Raw genomic sequence first — 25,421 nt, forward strand, 5'->3', positions numbered from 1 at the left:
AGTGGTTTGCAGTCCTCTTCCTCCTGAGTGAATCTCAGGCACTAGTTTTGACTTCGAGGGAGGAACGAAGTGAAGGCAGCTGAAAGAAAAAAGATTTTTGACCTCCTCTTAAGGAGTATTCTCTAAGATTCTAGAAAGTTCCCACCCAATTTTCCATTTTGGATTATGAAATCAGAAGGTGCAAAACTTCTATTCGTCGGAGCAAAGCCCGTTTTTTGCTCCCTCTATTGATAGACTCATTGCCTGCCTGGAGTGTCCTAGCTGTCAAGGATCTGCGCAGTGGGATCTTGGCTGGGAATCATTCAAAAAAAGAACTGCTTTTGAAAACAAATTCAAAACATTTTTTTTTATGGAGAATCAGACCCGATCTTCGGACTTCCTTCCCGCATCGCGTCCTAGAGGGGCCGCTCGGACGAAGAAAGTCGGGGAAGGATCCTCATTACGGGCCCGTCGAATCCAAAAGCCAACTTCCCTTAGGTGAGCATACATCTTCTGGATTTTGAATTTCCCTGACTGAATCAATTTCTCACCACCACCAGCATTCTGCAGGAAAATTGTGAACAATTACTTAGAAAAGCAAATATCACGCCAGCAATGAATCAACATGGACAAAAGTCAGAAATTTTAAAAAGGAATTACAGCCAAAATCACGCTAATTAAGCAAAACATTAAAGATAAAAAAAAAGGAAATTCACACCAAAATGCAGCTACTTATTATAAATTTACAATTATAAAAATTCACAAATTTTTGTGTTAGCAAAGTCACAAAATTACAACGAAATTTTCCAATACTAAAATTGACAAATTCGTCAATGAGCTCAAAATGGAAAACCTAAAACTGACGCCAGTAGAATATTTCAGCGAAAACTAAAACACACAAACATCAACAGAAACTCCATCACGGTTTCTCCTCCTAAGATTGCGGTCGCGCCGATTCAAGTAAGTACATTTGACTCAACTTAAAACCTGCATAAAATTCGACTCAAGAATGTACTTACTTGAATCGGCGCGACCGCAATCTTAGGAGGAGAAACCGTGATGGAGTTTCTGTTGATGTTTGTGTGTTTTAGTTTTCGCTGAAATATTCTACTGGCGTCAGTTTTAGGTTTTCCATTTTGAGCTCATTGACGAATTTGTCAATTTTAGTATTGGAAAATTTCGTTGTAATTTTGTGACTTTGCTAACACAAAAATTTGTGAACTTTTATAATTGTAAATTTATAATAAGTAGCTGCATTTTGGTGTGAATTTCCTTTTTTTTTATCTTTAATGTTTTGCTTAATTAGCGTGATTTTGGCTGTAATTCCTTTTTAAAATATCTGACTTTTGTCCATGTTGATTCATTGCTGGCGTGATATTTGCTTTTCTAAGTAATTGTTCACAATTTTCCTTTTTAAATTTTGACTTTTTACCATGCTGTTTAGCTGCGTGATTTGTGGTGATATTAAGTACAATAATTGTTCGCAGTTTCCCTTTTTTACGTCTGACATTTTGCCTATTTTATTGAGGGCCGCTGATTTTTTTGCTTCTTTCCTGATTTAAAATGTCAATCAACCCTAATTGTAGTAATTGTCATATATAATATTTTTTTTCTTTGGGCAGTAAACAGTACAATTAATGGGGCTAATTCACGTTTTTGGGCGTTGGGTGAAACTGGGAAGGGTATTATTGTAAATTGCTTGGGGGACACGAAAAGTTACTTTACTAACAAGCCCTCAGGAGCTGGCTTATAGAATACTAAAAGAGAGGAAATCACTTTGGTGATGACAAATGTCACTCTACGATTCACCTCTCTTATTGTGATCTCAAAAATAATCATAATCATATTAACTATAAATATATATAAAGGATACATATTTATGTTCGAAAATATTTAATATAATATCTATTACATTATACTAAAACAGACATCATGAGTGACACGTGTCACCTCCTGGTGATAAATTTTCCCGCTAAAAGTTTTCTTCTTTTTATTCATTTAAGTTAACTTTTGTGGAAAAGATTCTGTAGTTTGACTAAAAGTTTATCATTCCCTATTTATTTGATCTTCGATATAAATTTTCAACTATAATTGATTTTATTGCTCAAAATGATATTTGTAAAATCATAAAATATATCATAACTTTATTAATCTTTTGAAAATTTGCAAGATCGTTTTTACTACGTATTACTTTATTTTTGAATTATTCTTTTGTTACTCAATTTTTTTTTAAATGGTAAAATCATTTTTTGTGAACATCCGTGCGTGCACGGATTCTATATATATATAGAATCGGGATCCGGTGAGAACCAACCCTTAAGATGAGAACTGAGAACTAATCTCAGCCCTCGATCAATTTAATCCAACAATCCACATCTCACCCGAACAAATCAAAAAATAAGGTTAAATTGGTAATTTCGTTCGATTTGAATGACATCCCCTCTTTCCCCGATTTTCAGTTTTCTTTCTCTTTCTCTTCCTTCGTTTTCTCTCTCCTCCTGCAAATCCTCTCGACCGACTTCTTCTTCTTCAATGTATTCAATTTTTGATGTTCCTGCAATTGCTTAACCTTCTTGCGATTGAATCTCTCTCAACTCGCGCATGTATTGATTGAACTTTAGTTACTAATTTGTTCGATTTTTTGGATTGATGTTCTGATTTTTACCGAAATTTGGTCGATTCTTTAGGGTTTCAGTTTTATTTTGGTCGAATTCATGTTTGATTGGACATATTGGAATTAATTTATGATTTTCATTTTGTGAATTTGTAACATTGTTTGCGATTTTGATATCTAAATTTGGGGTTTCTAATTTTGATTTTTTTAGGATTTTAGTTTTAGGGTTTTAATCTATTGTTTCTTGTTTTTGTTTTTTTACATGTGTTTGTTTTTTATTTCAGAAGATTTATGGTAAATTTTGAATGATCGATATAATAATATGAAGAAGTTTAAGTTGTTATTTCAGTTTTACAAGGTTGAGATAAGAAGAATGGAGTTTGACTTGTTATTTGTACATTCTCCTATTTTATGATGTTTACTTTCATAGGTTGTATTGTTTACTTTTCTGAGATTTTTAGAAGTTTGGAGTTTCTCTTGCAATCCTCTCCTCTATGAGAATTGAGAAGTAAAAGTTCAATCCAGACCTTTAGTTCTTGTTTCTCTTTCTCATATTAGGCTCTTAATCTCTAGTCTCAAATAACCTGAAATAACCTGAGAAATTGCCTATTACTGAAGTCAGTAGTCTCACAAGGAATCAATCTGCAATGATGGGTGCTCTTACTTGTGTTCTTGATATGGTTTTATAGCTATGAATAACCTGATACGGTTGGTAATTTAACCTATTAATGTTATAGTTTTAGGTGATGAAAAATCTATACTAAAAGTTAGGTAAATATGCCTCATTGGAAAACTTGAAAAGACTCATTTTGTATTTGATTGCATTTCGGAATTTTAAGATGAAACACAATTGTGGATATCAGAATTCGGAAGCCAAAGTGTTCTACATTGATATAAGTCTGAATTACATCTATAGTTTGATAATTCACTTGTGGAAACATGAGGATCTGTAGATGAATTTTATAGTCAAAGACTCAAATGTAAGTAGTTTTGACAGGGTGGTGTCTGAGGTTGGGGAAGAAAGAATTCAGTCATAACATTGACATGGATGAGAAGTTAGCTCCTAGTATGACAGTTGGAGGTTTAGGAGCCTTATCAAATCAGCTTCCGCTTTGCGACATACACTTATGACTTATGAGGTTATCATTACTATTCCTAAGGAATGATATAAGCATCTTATGCTTCAGAAGTTGTATAATCAACCACTCAATCCTGTTTTTACAACCCCTTGCTTGGTTGAATTAGTAAGAGGTGTATGTCATTGGGATATTGAGTTCCTTCTTGTTACCACTATTGTTATTGAATAATGTTATCCATAATCTGCCATACGGTTGCTTCTACTTGTATTAATGTCTGGACATTCTCTTTCCATCTGATATATTCTGCACATTATTGCTAAGATGCAACTTTTACTCCATATTGTCGTATTATAATATCGTACTTTTCATTAAATTAATTTACTCTTTAGTCTTCACTTGAATAGTTTGAAAATAATCGGAGTGCAGGCACTTTGGAATTGTACCCATGCATCTTCTTGCCTGTTCTAAAAAATCAGCCACGACACCTTAAATAATATAGTTTACTTTTGCAGAAATTTTGTTTACTTTTATAGAGATTTAGTCTACTTTTACAGCATGTATTGAGGTTTTGTTCGGTGGCATACTTGAGTTAAATGTGTAGTCCGCTGCGAGTTGACCCCTTTAAAAATGAAGCGTGACCGTTAAAAGAATGGGTACGTAGCTATATCCTGCTTTATCATAGCGAGGATGGATGGAATGGGGGACGTGTTCTAAGATTTATTGCATTGCTTTGGAGTCTGTGGAAAATGAGGAATTCGAGAATTTTTAGAGGAGAGGGGGGACATCCGGGTGCGGTGTTGAATGCAATGAATGGGCATTTACAGGAAGTAAGTACCTTTATAGCGCGGAATGAGAAGATATCTATTGATGGACCAAAGGAGCCCCCGGGTTACAATATGGTTCATATTGGGCGAGAAAAGGAGTTCCATAACAACTTTGTTGTTCAAGTGGATGGTTCTTGGGACAAGAAGTCTGGGAAGGCAGGTTGGGGAATGACAATCACTTCTAATTGCTTGTTAGAAGGGGAGGAGTCGGCAGGTCAACATGGCCGAGCAGTTTCTTCAGATCATGCAGAAGCGAAAGCTTGTCTTCTAGCCCTAACTTGAGCCGCAGATAGGCAGATTAACCAAATACGAATTAATACGGACTCAGCTGCTCTGGTTTCGTATCTTCGTAGGGAAAAGGTAAGTGATATTTCGATTATGGGTACTATTGGAGATATCAAAACCTTGGGATCCACCTTCCGTCAATGCACAATACTAAAGGTTCCAAGGGATGAGGTGCAGAATGCTCACATTTTGGTCAATAATTGTAGGATTTTTGGATTTTCTGTTTTTTAAAGTTGTTTTGTTATGTTTTGTTGTAGCTATTGTCAAAAAAAAAAAAAAAAAAAAAAAAACAAACTAGGCACTGGAGGAAATCAGTGAGGTGTTTTTTTTTTGCTTTACTTTTATTTAGTTAACACTAGTCTACTAGCTCAATTGGTAGAGCATTGTGCAAATGCACAAAAGATGTGGGGTTCGAATCCCACGTAGGTTCGGCTTTACTTTTTGTATTACTTTATTTAATTTTAATTGGAAAACCTTTACTTTTGGATTTTTATTATTTACTTTTTAGATTTCACCCATCTCCTTCCCAATTACTTTTTTTTTTGTCTTAAATCCACTAAAATAAGACCACCTACTTTTTTTCAAAAGAAACAACTCAAATAGAAGCAGCAGCAAAATCACTTTTTTTTTTTTCTTTTAGTACTTAGCAAAACAGGATTGAGGAAGTATAAGCAAGAAGGCGAAGGCTGACCTTGTTTGGACCTTGTAGTACAATTCCTATTGAAGAGGTTCTTGAGTGGCTAATGCAGAGATGTGAGCTACTGTCGTTATTTTGTTGCCTGATTTTTGAGAACATGTAGGGTAGGTGAAAGCTCGGATTGTAGTTCTAAATGCCTGCAGTCTTGTTTTCTGACTGTTTAGGTGTTGTTTTTCAGGTGCTCTTACATTGTTCTGGTGCTAGACATATCTGACTCGAAGCTTCCATGCTTATTTATTGCGCTCATTTATCACTTTGATGTGATGGTTGCCTGTTGAAGATGGTGGGCGGCTGTCTCCCCTCTCTCTTTTCTGAGTTAGGGTTAGTAAGTTTGGTGGAATGGATTGTGAAACTTGGGGTAAGAGGTGTGTATGGGATTCCAGGGATTTGATGGGGAGATAGAACCTCTGGGTATGAGACTCCATTCCAAAAAAGCTCAACCAAACAGTTAAGTGGATGGAATGGATTCTAAGTCCATTCCAACCCATTCCAAAATGCCCAATCAAACGATCCCTAATTTGATTCCTTCCATTGGGAGGAGAAAAAGGGTGGATTTGTGCAACATCAATCTACAGCAAGATCATTTATACACTGGATACTACATACTCCGTAGTGCGGAGTATAATAAGGCACCAACGAACAAACAAGAGAATACTACGTACTAAAGTATGAACTAACCTAAACAATGTAGAGTATACATTATGAAGTACAAGAAAGAAAAAAGGAAGAATTGAATAAAAGCTCTTCTCAATTAAAGGGAGGACAGGACAGGACAGTACAGGACAGTACAGCAGTACAGCACAGAGGATTAAACATTGTTAAAAAAAAAGTATTTCTACCCAAGATTACACATAGCAAATGATGCCTGCCACAAATGATATGATTCTATGGACTTGTTCAATGGTGAGTTACCTCCTTAGTGCCTTCAGCAACGAATGGATCAGCACCCAAGTTAGAGGGAGGGAAACAAACAGACGGCATGGAATTAACATTAACATTTACAGGATAAATACGGTAATCAATATCAAATTCCCTGAAAATTTTCACACATTCTTCTATCAAAATTCCGCGCCTTACCCACCTTTCTCCCATGTCTTGATGGTTCATTCTATGTGTCACCCACACTGCTATTCTTAACATATACAAACTTTCTGCATCTTTTAGAACTATCATCGGGTCTGGATACCAGTGTTCCTTCTTGTTCACGATGTAACTACACCAACAAAAATTCACAGGAAATTAAACACCATGCATACTTGTAACTTGTAAGCTAGCTAGCTAGATTCTAAATTTATAAAAACAATCTAACTCCAATTAGGAACTGTGTACATCTGTTGCCTTAATTACCTGGTTAATCTCTGCCTAAAAAGAGCAATTTTCTCTGTAGGAGTAGCAATATGAAGGCAGAATTCCACAGCGTCACCCATATCAGGGCTACGATAGTAGTTATGGATGGGTTTTGATACAAGAATGTAGTTTGGATATATGATCTTCTGGTTGTCAAACCTTAAGAAAACCGTGGTTAAAATGTTCATCTCTTCAACAACCATCTGAACAAGATAATTAAAAACAAAGTTAAAAAGTAATTAGACATTGTTTTCAAAGATTGATTATAAGTAAATTAAAATAAAAGGAAGGGGAAGTCGATAGTCTCTCTATACCTGAACTCCATCGATCTCACAACGATCACCAACATCGAAGGGATGAATAACAAACAAGAAGATGATGGATTCAAAGACATTCTTGCAAGTGTTGCCAAAGACAAAAGCCACAACAACAAGCTGAGAGCTTAAGAATAAGATGGACTTTGAGGGTATGATGTTAAGCGCAATAACAGCAATTAGAATTATAATTATGCTCACTAAAACATCCACCATCTTGTGAAGCTTGTTAACTGCTGTTTTTGTGTCACTCAGAGTTAAAGCTAATGCTCTTCGTTCCCGGAATGCATTAACCTGTCAAACAGCCAATATACATGTTTGGTACAGTAAGTGGCTTTTTCCCTGCTAAAACCAAATTTCTGCCAAAATCTAAAAACTAGTAAGAGTGCCTTTTGTATAGTGGTTGTTGGCTTTTCTTTACTAATTACATTTTATATGAAACAACTAATTAGTAATTACATTTTATATGAAACAACTAATAGCCAACAACCAACTTTACCAAAAACATTTTTCGAAAGTCTAGATTCAAAAAACCAATATAAAAGTCCAATACAAACCGCCAGTCAAACAAAGCAAGTAAAACCGATTGCCAAATGCCAAATAGGACCTAAAGCTAAATGGGAAATTAACATACCACCCAATTCTTCAGTGCTGGCTTGCTTATTCTCCCAACTTCAGAAGCTCCTTCAAATAGACTAATCGTCTTAAATGCTTCATCTTCTTGCATAAATCGCATAAGGTCGTTCCAGTAAATGTACCTGACATTATCATATACCTCGAGAACTTAAGGCCAGATTCATTTTCCATTTTGAAGAATGTATACTCCGTAGTAAATCTATCAAGCTTCAGAAATGACATAAATTAAAATAAGGAATATATAAGTATTTACTTACCTAGACCTTGGTCTTGCAACATTGCGGAATATTTTCTTTGCAGCAGCTTTGGCCTCAACCTCACTCCTAATTTGTGTTGCAGACTCATCTTCATGAGTGGTCGTATTAGTATTCTCTATACGTTCATCTAGCGTAGTCAAAAACCCATGTCTAACAATCCTTATTAGTCTCTTCATATTCCAAGCAGACACATTTTTTTGGTTTAGCCTATGCAAACGATCAATTGTTATCCCTTCGTCGTTATTATACTTCTTAGCAATCGGCCCTGAAAGCCGTACACTCTGTCTCACCGGACTCTTCATGCACGGCGGCGTTACAGGAAGAGTCTTACTGCCTTGACTATTCAAACCCAATAACCCACTTTTGGTTCTTGCAAACACTGATGATTTTAGTTCAGGAGGAAGACTGATCCCTGCACTTTGGAGCATTCGTACTTCAGCAAGTGCCCTCTCTTCTTCTTCTTGTGCACTTCTTAAGTCGAACAAAGGAGGGGCTGAGAGTGTTTCAATCACAAACTGATTGAACAATGATTCTTGAATCCTATCAAAGAACGCGTTCACATGGAATGTTGATGCACAAACCTTAACCATTAAGGTTTTCAACAGCCAAAGAACAGCACCCACTTCACCTATGACCAACAGTTTAGTCACCATCTTAAGAGGCTCACTTGTAGCTTGGGTCTCAACTTTATCGTCAAATATACATTCCCAAGTTAAGATAAGAAGACCCATCCAGATAACATTTTGAACAGCCTTCTTTAACCCATAAACAAAGTACAAAACCCTTTTTCGTAGCAAGAAATTCCTCTCAATGAAGAACACAAGAAGTTTAATCACCCAACCAGAAAACAACCTCCCAGAAATGAGGGAAAGGACAAAAACTTCCCATTTCCACAACTTTAGCTTCCATATAGATTTATGCCTCAAAACAGGAATAAAAAGGCTACAAACTAAACAAGCTGTTAAAATAACAAGGCTTACCCATTCAAGAATAACTATGCTACTTATTTGTCCTCTCCTGAACTCCTCAGGAAAATCATCCTCCAAGAAAGGATCCTCCTCCTCATCATCACCTAACGACGATTTTAACAAGCCAGACTTGTTATAATTATTGTTGTTGATTGGGCCTGATTTTGGTATAACCCCGGAAACCGACCGTTGATCAAATGGAGTAGCTGGAGGGTCCATAAGCCTAGACCTTGTCTTAGCTATGGAAACAGCACTCCCCAACTTCCTCGACGAAGAATTCGATGTGCACCTTAGAACCTCATGGGGATCATCCCCTCTACCATAATCATTATTATTACCATTAACATTGTTCATCATCTCTTTGTCCTTGTCCTTGTCCTTGTCCTTGTCCTTGTCCTTCAAATTAGCATTAGATTTCCTCCTATGAACATTATGCAAACCACCACCACCTCCCATATTATTTCTTGTTGACCCAATTTCTTCATCATTATTACCATCACCCCCCTTGGAGAAGGAAGCGTCATTGTCATTGTCATTGTCATTATCGTCGTCATCATCATCATCCGACGAGGACGGCCTCATGTTTTGGTGTTGCTCCGGATTAAATGACTCCTGAAACGAAACCCGAATCTCCCTTGAACCACCATCTAAGTTATTATTGCTATTATTACTATTGCTATGGGTGTTCAAAATGTGGGCCAATTTACCACTACTATTAACAACATCAGGACTTTGAACATCGCTTCGATAACTCAAACTTTGCCTCGGCAAACAATCAGGAGGTAAAGGTGGAAGACCTTGTAATACTTGACGTCGAATACTATGATTATTAATATTATCATGATTTTGGTTTACATTTTGTTGTTGTTGTTGTTGTTGACGTCTTTGTTCATCTTCCATGTCTACGTCGTCACCTATGTCAATATCCACTGATAATTCTCCGTGCTCTAAGAACTTACCCATTAATAACTCCTCCGGCGACAACTCCGTTGTTCTTCTGAAGGAAAACTCCGCCATGGTGATGGTGGAGGAGAGAGGACGTACAACTTTCCTCTCTTCTTCTTTCTTGTAATACAAGGAGGTGATATTACCATTATTGAGGGTTGTTTTGCTTTGGTTGTCGTCGGAGGTGTCTATTTTGACGATTACTTGACCCGAACCATTGTCGTCGTAGTCGTCGAGGTGATGATGAGGAGGAGGAAGGATAGGCTGATGTTCTCCTATAATGGATGATGGAGAAGATGAAAGGATGCTTTGACAGCTATTGCGTTTTAGAGGGAAGGATATTGATTTTCTTAAGGAAAACTCCATTTTTAGAACATATATTATGTGCCTATAGTTACAACAAAATACAGGTAAGATGTGTTGTGTTTGCTAATTTTGAATAACAACATCAAGGTTTATTTGTGATTGAATAACAACATCAAGGTTTATCTGTGATTTTGGGAGATTTATGGTTGGGGAGATCACGCATGCTTGTGTGGTCGTGGACTGATTAATGTGATTATTAGGTGAACAAACGAGTCTTTCAGGATTTTTGTGTAATGTGAAAGAGATGTACAATAATAAGAAATTACTATTGCAATTAATTAATCATGTGAGAACCGATTATTAACCTTCAAGCTATGATTTTTTTAGAGTGAAAGTCCATATATAATTAGCGCGTCGTATCTTTATGATATTTCTTCTTTCTAATATTAATTGTAAGGAGTTATAGTTATTTTACCTTAGAAAGCTAAAATGGAATGGTTCAATTAAATCTCAAGGGAAGAAATAAAACCTACATTCACACCAAGGAATGAAAAATGAGCAACTTCTTTATTAGTTGTTCTTGTTTGTGGTGATAGATTGATAAATCGTTTTACATCATAGTTTCATTTTTAAGGTTTTGTAGGGCTGAAAGAACAGTGCACGTGTGAACAATAAAAAAAATGATACTAACAGATTTTTTGGTGAATCGGTGTTCATCATTTATTTGGCGGGAAAAGCAGCGGAAGTTGAACCAAACATGACAAATCTCGTGAATCTCTTTTACTTAGTTGACCTTAAGAATGGGCTGACAATAAAGATAAACACAAACTAGATTTGGTCCATTATTTTTGCGCAACTCCAAGTCTCCAAGGTTAGTTAAGAATTGAGGGACACCTGAACAGTACAACAAGAGATCGATAAAAGGTGACAATATTATTTCCGGGTGCATATGAGAATTTTAGCTTTAACAATTAAAATAACTATGATTTTTAAATTCACCTAATTAGAGGTCTAGCGAACGCAATTGGAGAGAATGTTTATGAAGCAAAATCACCGGTGTTTTCATGCCTACTCCGTATTTGTTAGTGCTAATACATACAAAGTACTAATGTACTACGAATGTTTTGAGCAAGACAGTGCCATAAGCCATTGTATGTTGTTTATACTCTCTTATAGTCGTGTACTCGTGTTCCTATCTTGTCAGTTATCATACATAAGGAATGTCAAAATCTTTTCTTTAAAATCTTTTCTTTAAAATCTTTTCGTGTTCCAGTTGGAGGTTTGAACTTTGGAGTTGTGCAAAAATAACCGCTTATTGCTATAGATTAGACCTGGTTATCGGGCGGGGCGGATCAGGGTCGGTGCGGGTCAAAAGAGGGTCGGGTGTTGAAAGGGTCATTTTTAGCGGGTCGATAATGGGGCGGGTCAAAAGCGGGTCGCGGGTCAATAGCGGGTCATTAGTGGGCGGGTTAATAAACGAGCAATGAAAAATGAAAAACAAAAGAGCCATGTGCAAGTACAAGTAAATACGAAGCTATACACGTAATTTTTTATATCATTACTATTTTAATTTTCAAAATAATTGTAGTATAAGTTTGACCCTATAATGACCCTGTCCAATAAAGGCCCTGTCCAATAAAGGCCCTGTCCAATAAGAGCCTGCCCAATAAAAGCCCTATTAACTTGACCCTAACCCTATATCCATTGGACTACCCTGTCCAATAACCAGGTCTACTATAGATGATACTAAGCTAAAAAAGCGACCCAAATAGTATTACGTACGCACTCTTACCGCGAGAATGAACGAATATAAATAGATTACCATGCATCTTCACAACTGTCAACTCCGCAGCTTGCATTGTTAGAGACACTTTTTTAGCTGCCATGAACCAAAAACATGCTTAAGGAAATACTCCGTAGATGACAATGGCATTTTACATGTATGAAAATAGGACGGTAAGCTAAACCAATGCTTGTTACTATCTAGGTTGCACCAAAACGGATACGGACACGGACACAATACGGGTACGGGGATACGCCATCTTAAAAATGACGGACACGGGGACACGGGAAAAAATAATATTAAAATAATATAATATATCAAAGAAAATTAAAATAATTAATAAAATAATATGCAAAAAGTAATTAAATTTATCAACGACATTCAAATAAGAAAATAGAACTATACTACATAAAATGACACAATAATCATCTCCTCTCACATCCCTCATTTTTTTAATTTCCTTGTAATAATTTTCACTCCTCCTAAAAAGTAAACGGAGATTGCTGTGAATGAACATCAAGCCTTCATAAACATAAGATCAGATTCACATGATGGATGGAGTAACCACAAAGGAGACCGTAATTAATGTCATGGTGGCTTGTAAATCTGGTCTATGTTTATGAAGGTTGTTGATTGCTCAGGAGACCTTCGACGGAATTGCAAAAAAGAGATAGCAATCTGAAATATTAATTAATATTGAAATAAGTGTTCAAGACGTGTCCATCGTGTATCCGGTCGTGTGTCTCGTGTCCTAATTTTTCAAAAATAATCGGATACGTGATTTCGCGTGTCGGACACATATTTCCGCGTGTCCAAGACGTGTCGGTGTCCAATACATGTCGAACACGGGACACGACAGCCCGATGGCGTGTCCGTGCTTCCCAGGTTACTATTATACTTCCTCCACAGTCCATCCACAACATTTGCATGCTATGAAATCTTTGGCTCAACAGTATGAGTCACGCTCGCACGTCACGTATTCCACTATAATTTACTTGTATGTATGTATGTAGATTAGGGAGTATGTCCAAAATCTCAAATGAAAACTGAACCAACCATCTAAACAGAAAAATTCAGTAATTTGTCATTTCTTCTTTAGGCCGCAGGAGGTTTAACAATGTTACAAAAATCTCAATCATTCTGGCCCCTTCTTCATGGATGCAGACAGGCGCACAGCACAAAGTGTGGGCAATAATAATATAAAGAATATGGTTTACTTCTTAGGAGACACAATAACAACCCTATAGTAGTAGTTGCATATGCCGTATTGACAAATCACTGTACAGTATAAGATGGGCAAAAAAAACATATGTAGAATAACCTAGGCAATTAGAAATTAGTTAACACTCAATGCAACAGAAAAACTTGCTGTGCTTTAGTGATGACCTCTTCTGAGAGCTGAGAAGAACCCGCCACCACCTTGTTTGTCCTTCTGGCCTTCTGCACTTGCAACCTATTCCAATATAACCAACTTAGATGATAGAGGAGTCCAATAAGGAGTAATAATAGCAAAACATAGCAGCCCCTAACTCCATCACATTACTAATACCAAAAGCTTTTTCATATTCTAGTGCTCCTATTTTCTACTTTACCAGTAATCAGAACTTCACCCTGTTCTCTAGTTTCCCTCATCTTTCCTCATTTTCTTTACCGAAACATAGACTCGCTTCCCTCATCTTTCCTCATTTTCTTTACCGAAACATAGACTCTGAACTGACTATTTTCCAAAAAATGTAGCTTTTAGAAAAAACAGCAATAATTTTGTATAGTTACAAAAATGAATGATCCAGATCTATCCAAACACATCAATCACGAGGATTATAAGATATATGTGGTCTTTTTAAGAAAACCACTGCAGAATTTTGAAGTGCAACTATAATTATTGTTATCAGAAAGCATATCTACCTCTTTGGCTATTTGCTGCAGAATTGGTATGATCTCACAGAAGTCGGGTCTCATTGCAGGATCTTGCTGCCAGCATTTTTCAAGCAGCTCGACAAGTCTGGGATGAATATTTTTTGGCATAGTTGGCCGTAGACCCTGATCACAATACAAGACATTCTTAACAGGTTCTTCCAATTATCTTTTAAAAGTTGCACGACACTAAACCCTTAGTAAAGCAGAGGACTGACACCTCATAACAAAAACCTTCAATCATTTTCTATAACTTCAACAATCTACCTCCCACTTCCTAGACGATGCCTAATTGCAAGAATCAACCTGAATTGCCACACCTTAAAGATGACAGTAAAAGCTGTGCTTACCTTTTGCACTACCCCAACCGCTGCTTGTAAAGGGGTCAAGTACTCATATGGTAGCTGCACAGTAAAAACACCTGTTAAATTTCGTTCAAGTGGGAAAATGAACAAGTAATAACGGTTTATGATCCAAGTGAAACAACCACCACACCTTTCCTGTCAGTAACTCCCACAGTACAATTGCAAAACTGAAGACATCAGCTTTGTGATCATATGGCTTGTGTTCAATAACCTTCAATTTGAAATAGAAGTCAGAACTATGCAAAAACAACAAATTTCTTAATCCTAAACGAACATTTTTCCCAATAAATCCCAACTATTCCATCATATTCAGACTACCTCCCTATGTCTAAACAACAAGTGCATTACAGTACTGTCGAAAAATGAAAGAGCATAAGTCACCACCCTTCTTTAAAATTTTCCAGAATATGGAACGCATTCTCAACAAAATAATTCTACAGAATGAGATTCCATGTGAAGGGGGGTGGATTTCAAGCCTTAAACCCAACGGTTTTTACTTAAAAAACCCTTGAACAGAAAGGCTGATAACTACTCTACCCCTCGAAAAAAACTATACAAGCAATATAGCATGAGAGGTCAATAGTTCTACATACTCATTGAACCAAGGCTAACAAGTAACAACAAATTAAAAATCAGAAAATTTAGTGACCTAAAGACACCACTTCGAAGATGGTAAACTAAGCCAGCACAAACTTTAAGGCAGTTTTATGATAGGCAGTTTCCAATCTTAACCGGCCTTCGACAAAATATTTTCAGCAATTAAAGCTAAATTTGAACTTTTAAAATAAATGCAATATTATCCTAGAATTTTATACTTAGTACTATGAAGCACACTGAAGAAACTACAAAGCGCATTGAAGGCGGGGGGATATTGAAGTAGAGGGTGGAAAAACATTTTCTTCCCGCAATGATCACATAGTCCAACATTTTACTCAATTTACTATTATGAGACAAAATGTTAATAGATCCATTGCAGCACCAAAACATCTTATTATTACTCCGTCATGATAAGGAAGAAACGAGTAGAATTTTACAAGATCGAAGTAGATGTAATTAGAGTGTTGGTAATATACAATGATTAAAATAGGCTGCAGGGAAAAACTTAAAATGCAATATCTATCTAAACAGCGTGCTTGACCTCTCTAAGAGAGTAAGGTGTCACGTATGGCCTCCCACACCATCGCATGCAAGACCATGGGCATCGCAAGGCAAGGCGGTGCATCATCGCATAAGGCAGCAAGGGCATTGGGCATCATCGGACAGTGTGGTGCACTATCGCATGGGTTGTCGTGTGGGTCATTGAGGCATCGGAGTGCATTGGCCGTGGGCTCTAGTACTGGGCACATGGGCAGCAACGTGGCCATAGGGGCATGCTTGGGCAGCATGGAGCCCCCACCCCATAAGGCATAAATTTCCGATGAATACCTACATGACAGTAACTCAATAATGGGTTGTTCGGGGGACCAAATGAAATCCGTTGGAGATGTAACTTGGGGGGGTCCAACCAGTTTCGGCCCAATTAAGATGATGGTCGGGCTGGATTTCTCGGATCAGGCCGAGAAAGGACTCGGAAGCTTCTAAAGTGCTCTACGATTCTTGGGCAGTCTAGTGTGGACAATCCAGGAATATTCTAGATGGGATGGATATAACCTAGAAGCCTCCATGTTCCAAAGAAGGTGGGGACCATATTCCAAAGGAGGTGAGAACATTCTAGAGTATTGTAGGTATTTTTTGTAAAGAGTTGCATAGAATATTCTAGGCTAGGAATATTCTAGGAATTTTCTAAAGAAAGTGAAAGTGACCTATAAGTAGGCAACCAAGAAGGCAAGAACATTATTTGTAAAGCATAGAGTTTCGTCTAAGAATGCGTTATCTTCACCTTAAAAATAGAAAAGCTTCAATCGGGTATGTAAGTTTGAATCTCTCACATTTACTCTCCTGCAATTAGGTTTGATCAGGTCCTATCAGGTCAATCAGTTCAGATAAATTCAGTAAAGAAGACAAGTCCCTTATTGTGTCAACCAAGTGCGCGATCATACGAGTAAGGGACTTGTGTCGCTAGCTAAGCACCAAAGGAAGTATGTTGGCTAATCAGAGGTATCGGTAAACTAAGGCTCGACTCGTCTTAACAACGAGGCTTGGAAAGTGGGGCGTGTGGTGCGTGACCAACCCAAGGGAGTAGGCCAAATATAGTCAGCACATGACCAACCCAAGGGGAGTGTGATGCGTGTGGGGCGTGTGGTGCTTGAAGGGAGTAGGCCAAATATAGTCAGCACATGACAAAGTGTTATCATAAAGAATAATTTTTGTTTCACCCACCATCGAATACAAGAAAATATACACACATTTATACAAGAAAAATAACCGTAGCATGAACAACTTTCACGGTCCAAGACAAAGACATACCTCTGGAGCCATCCAACGATAAGTTCCAGTTTCAGCTGTCATAACACCAGTTTGAGCCTTAACTCTAGCAACACCAAAATCTGCAACCTTGACTACCTGCAACACAATTAGAAAAAAAAAAAAAAATGAAGAGTGATCACATGCCAATGTCACATGTGAAAAGAAATAGATTTACTAAGAGTGCCAACTGCAAAGTCTATACGAAGATAACAATTAAGTCAAAGTTGGTAAATGAATAGTGTAAAAAGTCAAATTGTAACATTTAACAAAACAAATAGAGTATTACTTCGTATTTCTTGAAGGTGAAGAGAACAGGGTCAAATTTTGTGGCATTTGGTACGAGAAGTTCATTCCAAGATAGTAGTAAGTTACAAAAATGATGCTAGCGAATAAATATCAACATAAAAAAAAATAGAGTATATGTTAAATAACATACAACACGCACGGATCCAAGAAGGGGAAATAAGTTATAATTTAAATGTTTGGAGTTTAAAGAATACCTTAGATTATCAGAGCAGAGAGCTCCACATAACGTTGCACAATGAAAAGAAAACTACGAAAACAATAACAAAATTGCAAAGAGTATATTGAAATAGCACTGCTTAAGCAGACACCTTAGATATATTGAAATAGCATTGCTATATATTGAAATAGCATTGCTTAAGCAGACACCTTAGGTATTAGGTTACACAAGTACCAACTGGTAACTACTTCTATCACAAATATAGATAGAAACGGAACAAGTTATTCTTAAGGTTACAACAAAAATTATACTAATAAACGACATTTGTTATCATAATAAATACACATCAAAGAATAATTATAAAAAGATGTCACTGCCGTAGTATATACCTCATTTTCATCCATTAAAAGATTGGCAGCCTTCAAATCCCGGTGGATGATATTATTCTGATGCAAATAGTTCATTCCTTTGGAAACATCAATTGCTACTTTCAGCAGAGATGGAAGCTTGAATGTACCCTTATGCTTGTGCAAATAGTCATATATACTTCCACCCGACATAAATTCTGAAAACCAGGAAAAAAAAGTGGTCAAGCTTGATACAAACAGCTAAATATGTTTCCAAAGAGGATTTGCTTTATTAAAAAAAATCCCCATTAGAACATTTTTTCCATATATTTTCAATACTAAATATTTACAGCTTCTAAAAGAGAAGACCTACAAACATTGGAAAGGACTGGATTGTGGTTCAAAATCCCAAATTAAAGATATGTTCACGTGTTACCTGTGACAATACACAAACTTGGAGGTTTTGTACAAGCACCAATAAATTGAACAACATTCTTATGACGAACTTTCCTGCAACATGACAGAAGATACTGCTTAAATACAGTGAGATGAAAAAACCAAGGAAAGCAGCTTATTTTTTATTTATTTCATCTACAGAACATGCATTGATAAAGAGAAATGTCTTCTATAGGAGTCAATTCAATAATCAACACTTATTCCAATTATGCAAACACCCTAGCGCAGACCAATACCGTTCTTAACAAGATATAGAATTCCAATCAGCAAAAGCCAACAAAAGAACCCAACAAATCCTCTTCATTTGTCAGAGTACAGCTGAAAATCGGGGAAAAAGAGCTCTAACAAATTTGATAAGAGCACTGAAGAATATTGAGACGCTTGAGAGTTAAAAGTCACCTCATGATATACACTTCTTGACCAAACTCTTTCTGCAAATCTGTATTTAGACGCTCAGGCTTCAGAACCTTAATTGCCACTTCCTGACTGCAGTATGTACCCTTATACCTATACCAATTGTGTAATAAGTAAATATACGAAGAAACCGACAAACAAGTACAACGACTAATAACTTGAATAACTTACAGATCACCATATGATCCAGCTGCAACTTTATTCTCAAATTTTAATCGTCTGGGATTAATTTCCCAAACATCAGTTCCATCGTTTGGTATTGCCACGTGATCTTCTTTAGCTTCAGTTGGGGACGTTGGGGCTTGCTCTAGCTCATCCATAGGAGATGATGATTGTTGACTACGCCAAGATGAATTCTGCAAAGACAAAGCACCACATTGTAAAACAAACAACAAAACAACAAGAAATTGTTCTCCACAAGAGCAATAAAACGTTGGAGGGCACCTGACTCAGAAGAAATGCATAAAAAGACAAAGAACTATGATCGTTTTCAACTAAGAAGAACCTCTGAAGTCTGAACTATCCTATGGTAGACTGATTTGAAAACAGGAAAACAACTCCGATTAGGCTCTGTTATGTTCGACTTATTTTGACTTATTTCAGACAAAATAAGTTCAGTTAAGTTCAGATAATATAAGTTCAGAAAAGTAAATTTTTTTCAGACATTTTTACACACAACTAAGTTTATTTCAGATAAAATAAGTTCAGGCAAGTTCAGATAAGTTCATATAAGTTCAGATAATATAAGTTCAGACAAAATAAGTCGAATAGAATAGAGGCTAAGCCAGATGTTCTATATCGAAAGAAAGTCTATCTTGTCTTGCGAGATCATTGATTTAAAAAATACACAGCTCAAACCAACAATCAGATGTGTTCCAAGTTCCAACATGGCCACAGTAGCATGAAGAAAAGTACTAAAAACATGAAGCATGTCAATTGTCAACAGCTTGACTGGAAAAGATAAAATAAACTATTCAATGTAATACATTACCTCAATTCTTTTAAGTTCTTTTTCCAAAGCAGATCTGAGCCTCAGTGTCTCCTAGAAAATCAAATATAAAAGATGGTAAAATCAGCACCATGAGCTTCAATAAAAGATAGCTTAATTTCAAATTTTGACTCATCACAGGAACATCTAAATTCAGATATCCAAAACATAAAACAGTTTGTCAAGGGAAAGAAAGTTGAAACATAAAGGCAGGTTAGAGTTGATAATAACAGAGACAAATGTGTGATAATAAGGAGCAAAACAAAGAGGCCTAACACTGCACAATGCATAGTTATTCATCAACTGGAAAAGCAACATTGAATTTTGAACATTGGTGTTTTGAAATTGCAGCCAGTGAAAAACTTTGCAAGCACAAGATTAGTGGAAACAAACACTCCCAAGTCCAGGTGATCTGCCGAGTCTTAACACACCCCAAAACAATTACTTTTTAGTCTTGTGCCACTGCAGTGATGGTTTCAGTTAAAGATCTTAAATGAAATAGCATCACTTCAACGGTTCAACCAACTGCAAAATGGTCAATGTTCAACTAAAAATTGACAATATCTTGATAAGATAGCAATCTACACATATTATACTAATTACACAAGAATGCCAATACAGGATGCAAGAGAGAGAAGAAATAGAAATTGGAAGAAAAAAGATGAATAAAAACTTCCATAACCAAGACCAGTTTCAAGTTTCAACTGTACGAATCAAATGAATGAATATATATATAAGAAAGTATACCTCATACGGCCAACCATCAACAACAAAAACATCTAATGAGTAACCATCTGAGGTAGAAAAGGCATGTGCTTCCTCAATATTCAGCCCGACATCAGCCAGTAGAGATGTTAACTGCAAAGATTGAAACTCGTTCAATACAAAGCCAGAAAAGTTGCCGAGATAATATAAGAAAATTAACACATCTCCTATTAAGATAACAGAACAAAAAAAGAGAAAATTACTCTTTCATCTCCTCGCATTAACATGTGATCTTATATATAATAACTTATGACAACATCACACGTGTAACTCTGCCTCTATGAAAGTGCAAACTGAAACATTGAATGGTTATAAGACATTGAACAACCAACCTGACTAAGAAGTTTTGGTTTGTCATCTGTGGAAAAGGTGATCTCATGCATGGGCCTGCACAGCCATCAGCTTGACTTGTAAGAATCAATGTAAAAAGTCTGAAAAGGCATGCACAAGGGAACAGAAAATACATGTATAAGCACTTAAGGAGCAATTATGCAATAAGTTCACTTCCTACATTGGGTTATATATCAAATCAATGAGAACTATGGCATCATAACAGAAAACATTCCAGCAATAGCTTTTCATGCCCTACATATTGAAGGAAAAGAGAAGGTCCCAGTACGAGTGCCAGAACAAAGAGTCGTCTACTCATCTTAATATCAGAGTCCTTTTAGTCTATCAAGATATCTTGATACAGTTGAATCTTCTCCTTTTGAGCAAGTGCACTCATATTAGAGTAGTCTGGATAGAGCATTTTGCAGATAAGATCAACCTTTTAGTAATACTCTCTGCCTGAAAAGTCATTTCTCAGGATTACATTGCTCTATAACTAGAAGTGCCTCCCATAGAACATAGTTAAAGTCAAGCAGTATCTACACAAAAGAGAGAAACTTGAGAGCAGAAATCTCCCCAGAGGATCTTCTATAACAGGATAATTCCCTAAACACAGAATATTATATATATATATATATATATATATATATATATATATATATATATATATATATATATATATATATATTCTCAAAAGTTTACACAATGAGGTGAAATTACGTCTAGCATTTACCGAAACAGCCTTGAACTAGCATTTGCATCATCATCATCTTCCTCATCGTCATGTGCTTTATGTCCTTCAAGCGCAAGGGCCTCAAGATTAGGTGACGAACCAAATGCAGGTGGTGGATGACTACAAACAAATTATTGAGAAAACAGGCCGTAGTCAGCAAGGCCATGAACAAGATTTACATATCAAAGAAACGCCTTACAAAATCAAAATTACATAGTAATGCACACCTTTTTCGGACTGAATGAGACAATTCTTGATCCTTGTCATCTGAATTTCCATCAGAAACGGGATGAACCTAATCAAAGTCATTGCAGCATCTATTAATACATGCGCACTCCCAAGGAATTGAAAAGCCAACTACATTCCTCTCCAACTGTTCCTCGGGAACTAAAAATGTGTATGATACAAATTAATGTCCACATTTTCCTTACCCAACTACCAATTATTTGATTTAAACTATTACAATAAACTCATAAAAACATCGTCACAGAAAAGCACACGATAATATGCTGATCATCAACAAACCTAACAATATGTTTCTCCAACTCCAACTACTACCCGCATCAGTAATCTATCAGGCTACCGTAATCCAATTCCGAAAACCAAAAATCACAAACGAGATGAACAGTAAACATCTTCACAAAATACAAAAGCTAAATTTACTCAAAAGTTAATCATGTTAATTGGAACAATTTGAAAACTAAAATTAAATAGTCTAAACATAAAGAAAATTGAGCATAATTTAACTAACCTGAACTAACCGAACGTCAAATGCAGGTCTATTCGCAGGATCATGCGCGAGATGCAATAATTTTTTATGCAGTAAAACATCTTCTGCTCTTTCCACATTTACATCCAACGCATACCTAATTTTTTTCAACCAAAACAATAAATTCTCAAATTTCAAAAAGATTCACAAAATTCACAGGAAATAAAAAAGCAAAGAACAAAGCAAAAAGAATTTGTAAAAGTAATTCGAACCTAGCAGGAAGACGATGAAAGTGCGCCCAAAGTTCGTCGTCGAAGCCAGGAGGAGAAGATTCTGGATTGTTCGATTCCTTCAACCTCCGAAGCACCTCATTGTACACCTCAAGCTTCTGACGCTGCTGCCTCGAATTTTGCGCCGCCGTCGCTGAAGCCGACGATGTCGTCTCCGCCGCTGCCGTAGCTGCCGCCCTACTACTATTGCAACTACTCTCGTTATCTTCCATCACCATTGCCCTCCCTCCCTCTGTATCTCCTCTGATTTCACCCAAAAATTAGAGAGAAAAACTTAATTTTCTGGAAAAAAAAACAAATTTCTCTCTCTTCTCCTGCCGTTTTATATCACTTTTCTGACTCGAAATTATTTAATTAAATTAGGAAAATTGATTCAGATTTTGGTGATAATATAGAAAAAAGAGGAAAGAAATTATTTTCAGATTTTGATAATCAAGAAGATTATGGTTGTTTTGTTTTTGTTTATTTGCAGAATCTCTTTCTTCACTTTATATTTTAGTTTTTATTTTTTTTATTTTTTTTTCTCTATCTAACTGCAATTGCTGTTCCAAAAGGAATAGGATTTTAACAGCGTCGTAGTAGGAGTAGTGGTGACCCAATCCGAGGAGGAACTGACGTGGATTATGCTTCAGAACTGATCCACTAGAATAGGCATTTAATCAGCAACATTAATTATTGAGTTATTTTAGTCAATTTTTATTTTTTAATTAAAGACATTTTGGTCAATTTTTCGTACGAGTAAACAAAGTTTGTAGCATATTTCCGTTTTCTTTTACTTAATTGACTACATAATTATAGACTAATTTAATGTGGCTAATGGAGTGGAGTCTAAATTAAGCCACGTGAATCCACCTCCCTAATCAATTCTTTTTTTTTTAGTATCGAGGTAGGTGATGGTAACTTCTTTCAAAAGTGGTAATCGACCTATTGTTCAGGAAAGTATCGCTCTAATGGTATACGGAGTAATCTACTGGTACTAGTGTAAATTGTACGATTTCATGGGTATTTACCACACGGTTAAAATTGTACTCCGTCGGTGAAACAAAAAAACAATTATACTCCGTACTTCTAATATTCATTTTCATATGTAAAATTTGTTATGTTTATCTTATTTCAATTCCAATAAGATAAGATTAATAAATTCAGTAGTTTAAATAATATACAGTACTTTTATAATAATAGTTAATAAAATTATATATAGATACGTGAAATTGATAAATCCGTCTGGCCTAACACGAGCCCAACAATAGAAGAAATTGACAATATATAAGTCTGGCGGAGTGACGTGGTTCCATCCTAAAATCTAGGGATGTCAATGGGGCGGGGCGGGGCGGATGCGGATGTAGGTCCCTCCATCCCCATCCCCACCTAAAATTTTCATCCCCATCCCCGCCCCATCACCCATGGCGGGTACAAAATTCATCCCCATCCCCGCCCCAACGGGTGTAAGCTAAAATCCATCCCCGCCCCGCCACCCAACTGGGTATCCATCCCCGTCTTATCCCCGCTTCATACCCGCGCTAATACCCGCCTACCCATCACCCATGGCGGGTACAAAATTCATCCCCATCCCCGCCCCAACGGGTGTAAGCTAAAATCCATCCCCGCCCCGCCACCCAACTGGGTATCCATCCCCGTCTTATCCCCGCTTCATACCCGCGCTAATACCCGCCTAATTGTTCTTATTTAGCAAACATTTGCCATATATTCGGAGTAATCAAAGTTAACTATATAAAAAAAATAACCTTATGACTAAAGTAACCTATATAATAAAAAAAATACTTGTCATAACAAAAAAATCGAAACAAAAAACATAAAAATCTCACCTAAATTTATATTATCACCTAAATATGCAAATAAATTCAAACTCACCCCATCACCAATGTCGGGTATGAAGCGAAGCGAGTGGGGATGGGGCGGGGCGGGCGAGGATGGGGCGGGGCGGGCGGGGATGGGGCGGGTTCAACACAAAATCCACACCCGCCCCATCACCCATGGCGGGTACGACTTTTATACCCATCCCCGCCCCATCACCCGCCAAACCTACCTCCATCCCCGGGGGCGGATGCGGGGCGGGTCTCCCGCGAAACCCACCCCACTGACATCCCTACTAAAATCAATTGGGTGATATTTGGAGTAGTCTAAACATGTGCCATGTGGTTTAATCTTCTCAACACTCCCCTCACATGTGAACCCATCTATTTCTTGTTGGACCTTCTTTGGTCTTCCAACTCGAGGTTAAATGCCTCTACTTGGAGCAATCAATTTTGTTGGGCTTCTTGCTCCAAACAATCTTCAAATCCTCTATGTCTTGCATTATTCAAATCACTGGGCCCTCCCTATTTTTTGTAGTTATCATAAAGGATAAAATATCATAAATCTATTGGACTTAGGAAATCTACGACAAGTAGCATATATAGCGGAGTAATATAAATAGCGTATTCCCATGGGACAATGAAATACATAATTCTCCATAATATAGAAGAAATTCATGTGAATATAATGGTACCGTAGTATATAAAATAATATATTATGATTTTCTTTATGCTAATGATATATTTGAATATGAGATTTGTAGACAAATCAATAAGTACGTTAGATAGATTATTGTATTATCTTTTATCTTCTCACAAGGGTTTCAAAATTGAATAGGTTGTACATTTGTAACTGAACTACCAAATTATACACGTCACTAATAGACAATATCGCTTGTCCTCATACCGTGCTAGACCTCACATAATACAATAGCTTTTCTATAGTTGATACTGAGTAGTTTATTGTTTGTGTTATATTCTCTAATTCTTCTCGCTCAATTACTAAGAGTAAGATATATATATTAAAAACCTATCCATGGGGTATATATATACACTTCAATTCGTATGTAATTGCATTGTGCATCTATGCGTAATATATGCAACATACGTAATATATGCAACATACAATGCGTCATAATAGCTTTTATAAGTTTCACTTCATGAAAAGAAAACAACAACTTAATAATACATATGTATGGATAGAAATTAGATACCACACATACCAAATATTACTCACATATATCATAGAAACAAAAATAAAACAAGGACCACTATGTCCTTAAGAAAAAAGGGGGTAAAGGAGAAAAGTAGACAAAAGAAAGTGCATAAGGAGAGATCACAAGCACATTGTTTGCTCATTTTCATAATTAAGATGCATTCAATTGTTTGATGA

General features: G+C 36.6%; 2 protein-coding genes across 2 annotated transcripts; both read right to left on the bottom strand.

Annotated features, from left to right (window-relative positions):
* Nucleotides 1-6,208: 6,208 nt before the first annotated feature.
* LOC110789319 (mechanosensitive ion channel protein 6) lies at nt 6,209-10,420 on the bottom strand. Its single transcript, XM_021993975.2, has 5 exons — nt 8,033-10,420; nt 7,774-7,897; nt 7,140-7,433; nt 6,826-7,028; nt 6,209-6,691 (listed from the first exon to the last, which is right to left on the bottom strand). The coding sequence occupies exons 1-5, from the start codon at nt 10,309-10,311 to the stop codon at nt 6,376-6,378; spliced, it is 3,216 nt and encodes a 1,071-aa protein (XP_021849667.2). The 5' UTR covers nt 10,312-10,420; the 3' UTR covers nt 6,209-6,375.
* Nucleotides 10,421-13,094: 2,674 nt separating this feature from the next.
* On the bottom strand, nt 13,095-22,764 carry LOC110789318 (serine/threonine-protein kinase STY46). Its single transcript, XM_021993974.2, has 16 exons — nt 22,197-22,764; nt 21,967-22,081; nt 21,443-21,510; nt 21,216-21,335; nt 20,485-20,539; nt 20,135-20,245; nt 19,391-19,441; nt 18,571-18,755; nt 18,385-18,492; nt 17,966-18,039; nt 17,572-17,747; nt 16,720-16,815; nt 14,444-14,524; nt 14,299-14,352; nt 13,940-14,074; nt 13,095-13,487 (listed from the first exon to the last, which is right to left on the bottom strand). Exons 1-16 carry the CDS (start codon nt 22,430-22,432, stop codon nt 13,410-13,412), a joined length of 1,743 nt encoding a protein of 580 aa, XP_021849666.1. The 5' UTR covers nt 22,433-22,764; the 3' UTR covers nt 13,095-13,409.
* Nucleotides 22,765-25,421: the final 2,657 nt, after the last annotated feature.

Source organism: Spinacia oleracea, chromosome 4 (assembly GCF_020520425.1).
Source record: "Spinacia oleracea cultivar Varoflay chromosome 4, BTI_SOV_V1, whole genome shotgun sequence".
Lineage (NCBI taxonomy): Eukaryota > Viridiplantae > Streptophyta > Magnoliopsida > Caryophyllales > Amaranthaceae > Spinacia > Spinacia oleracea.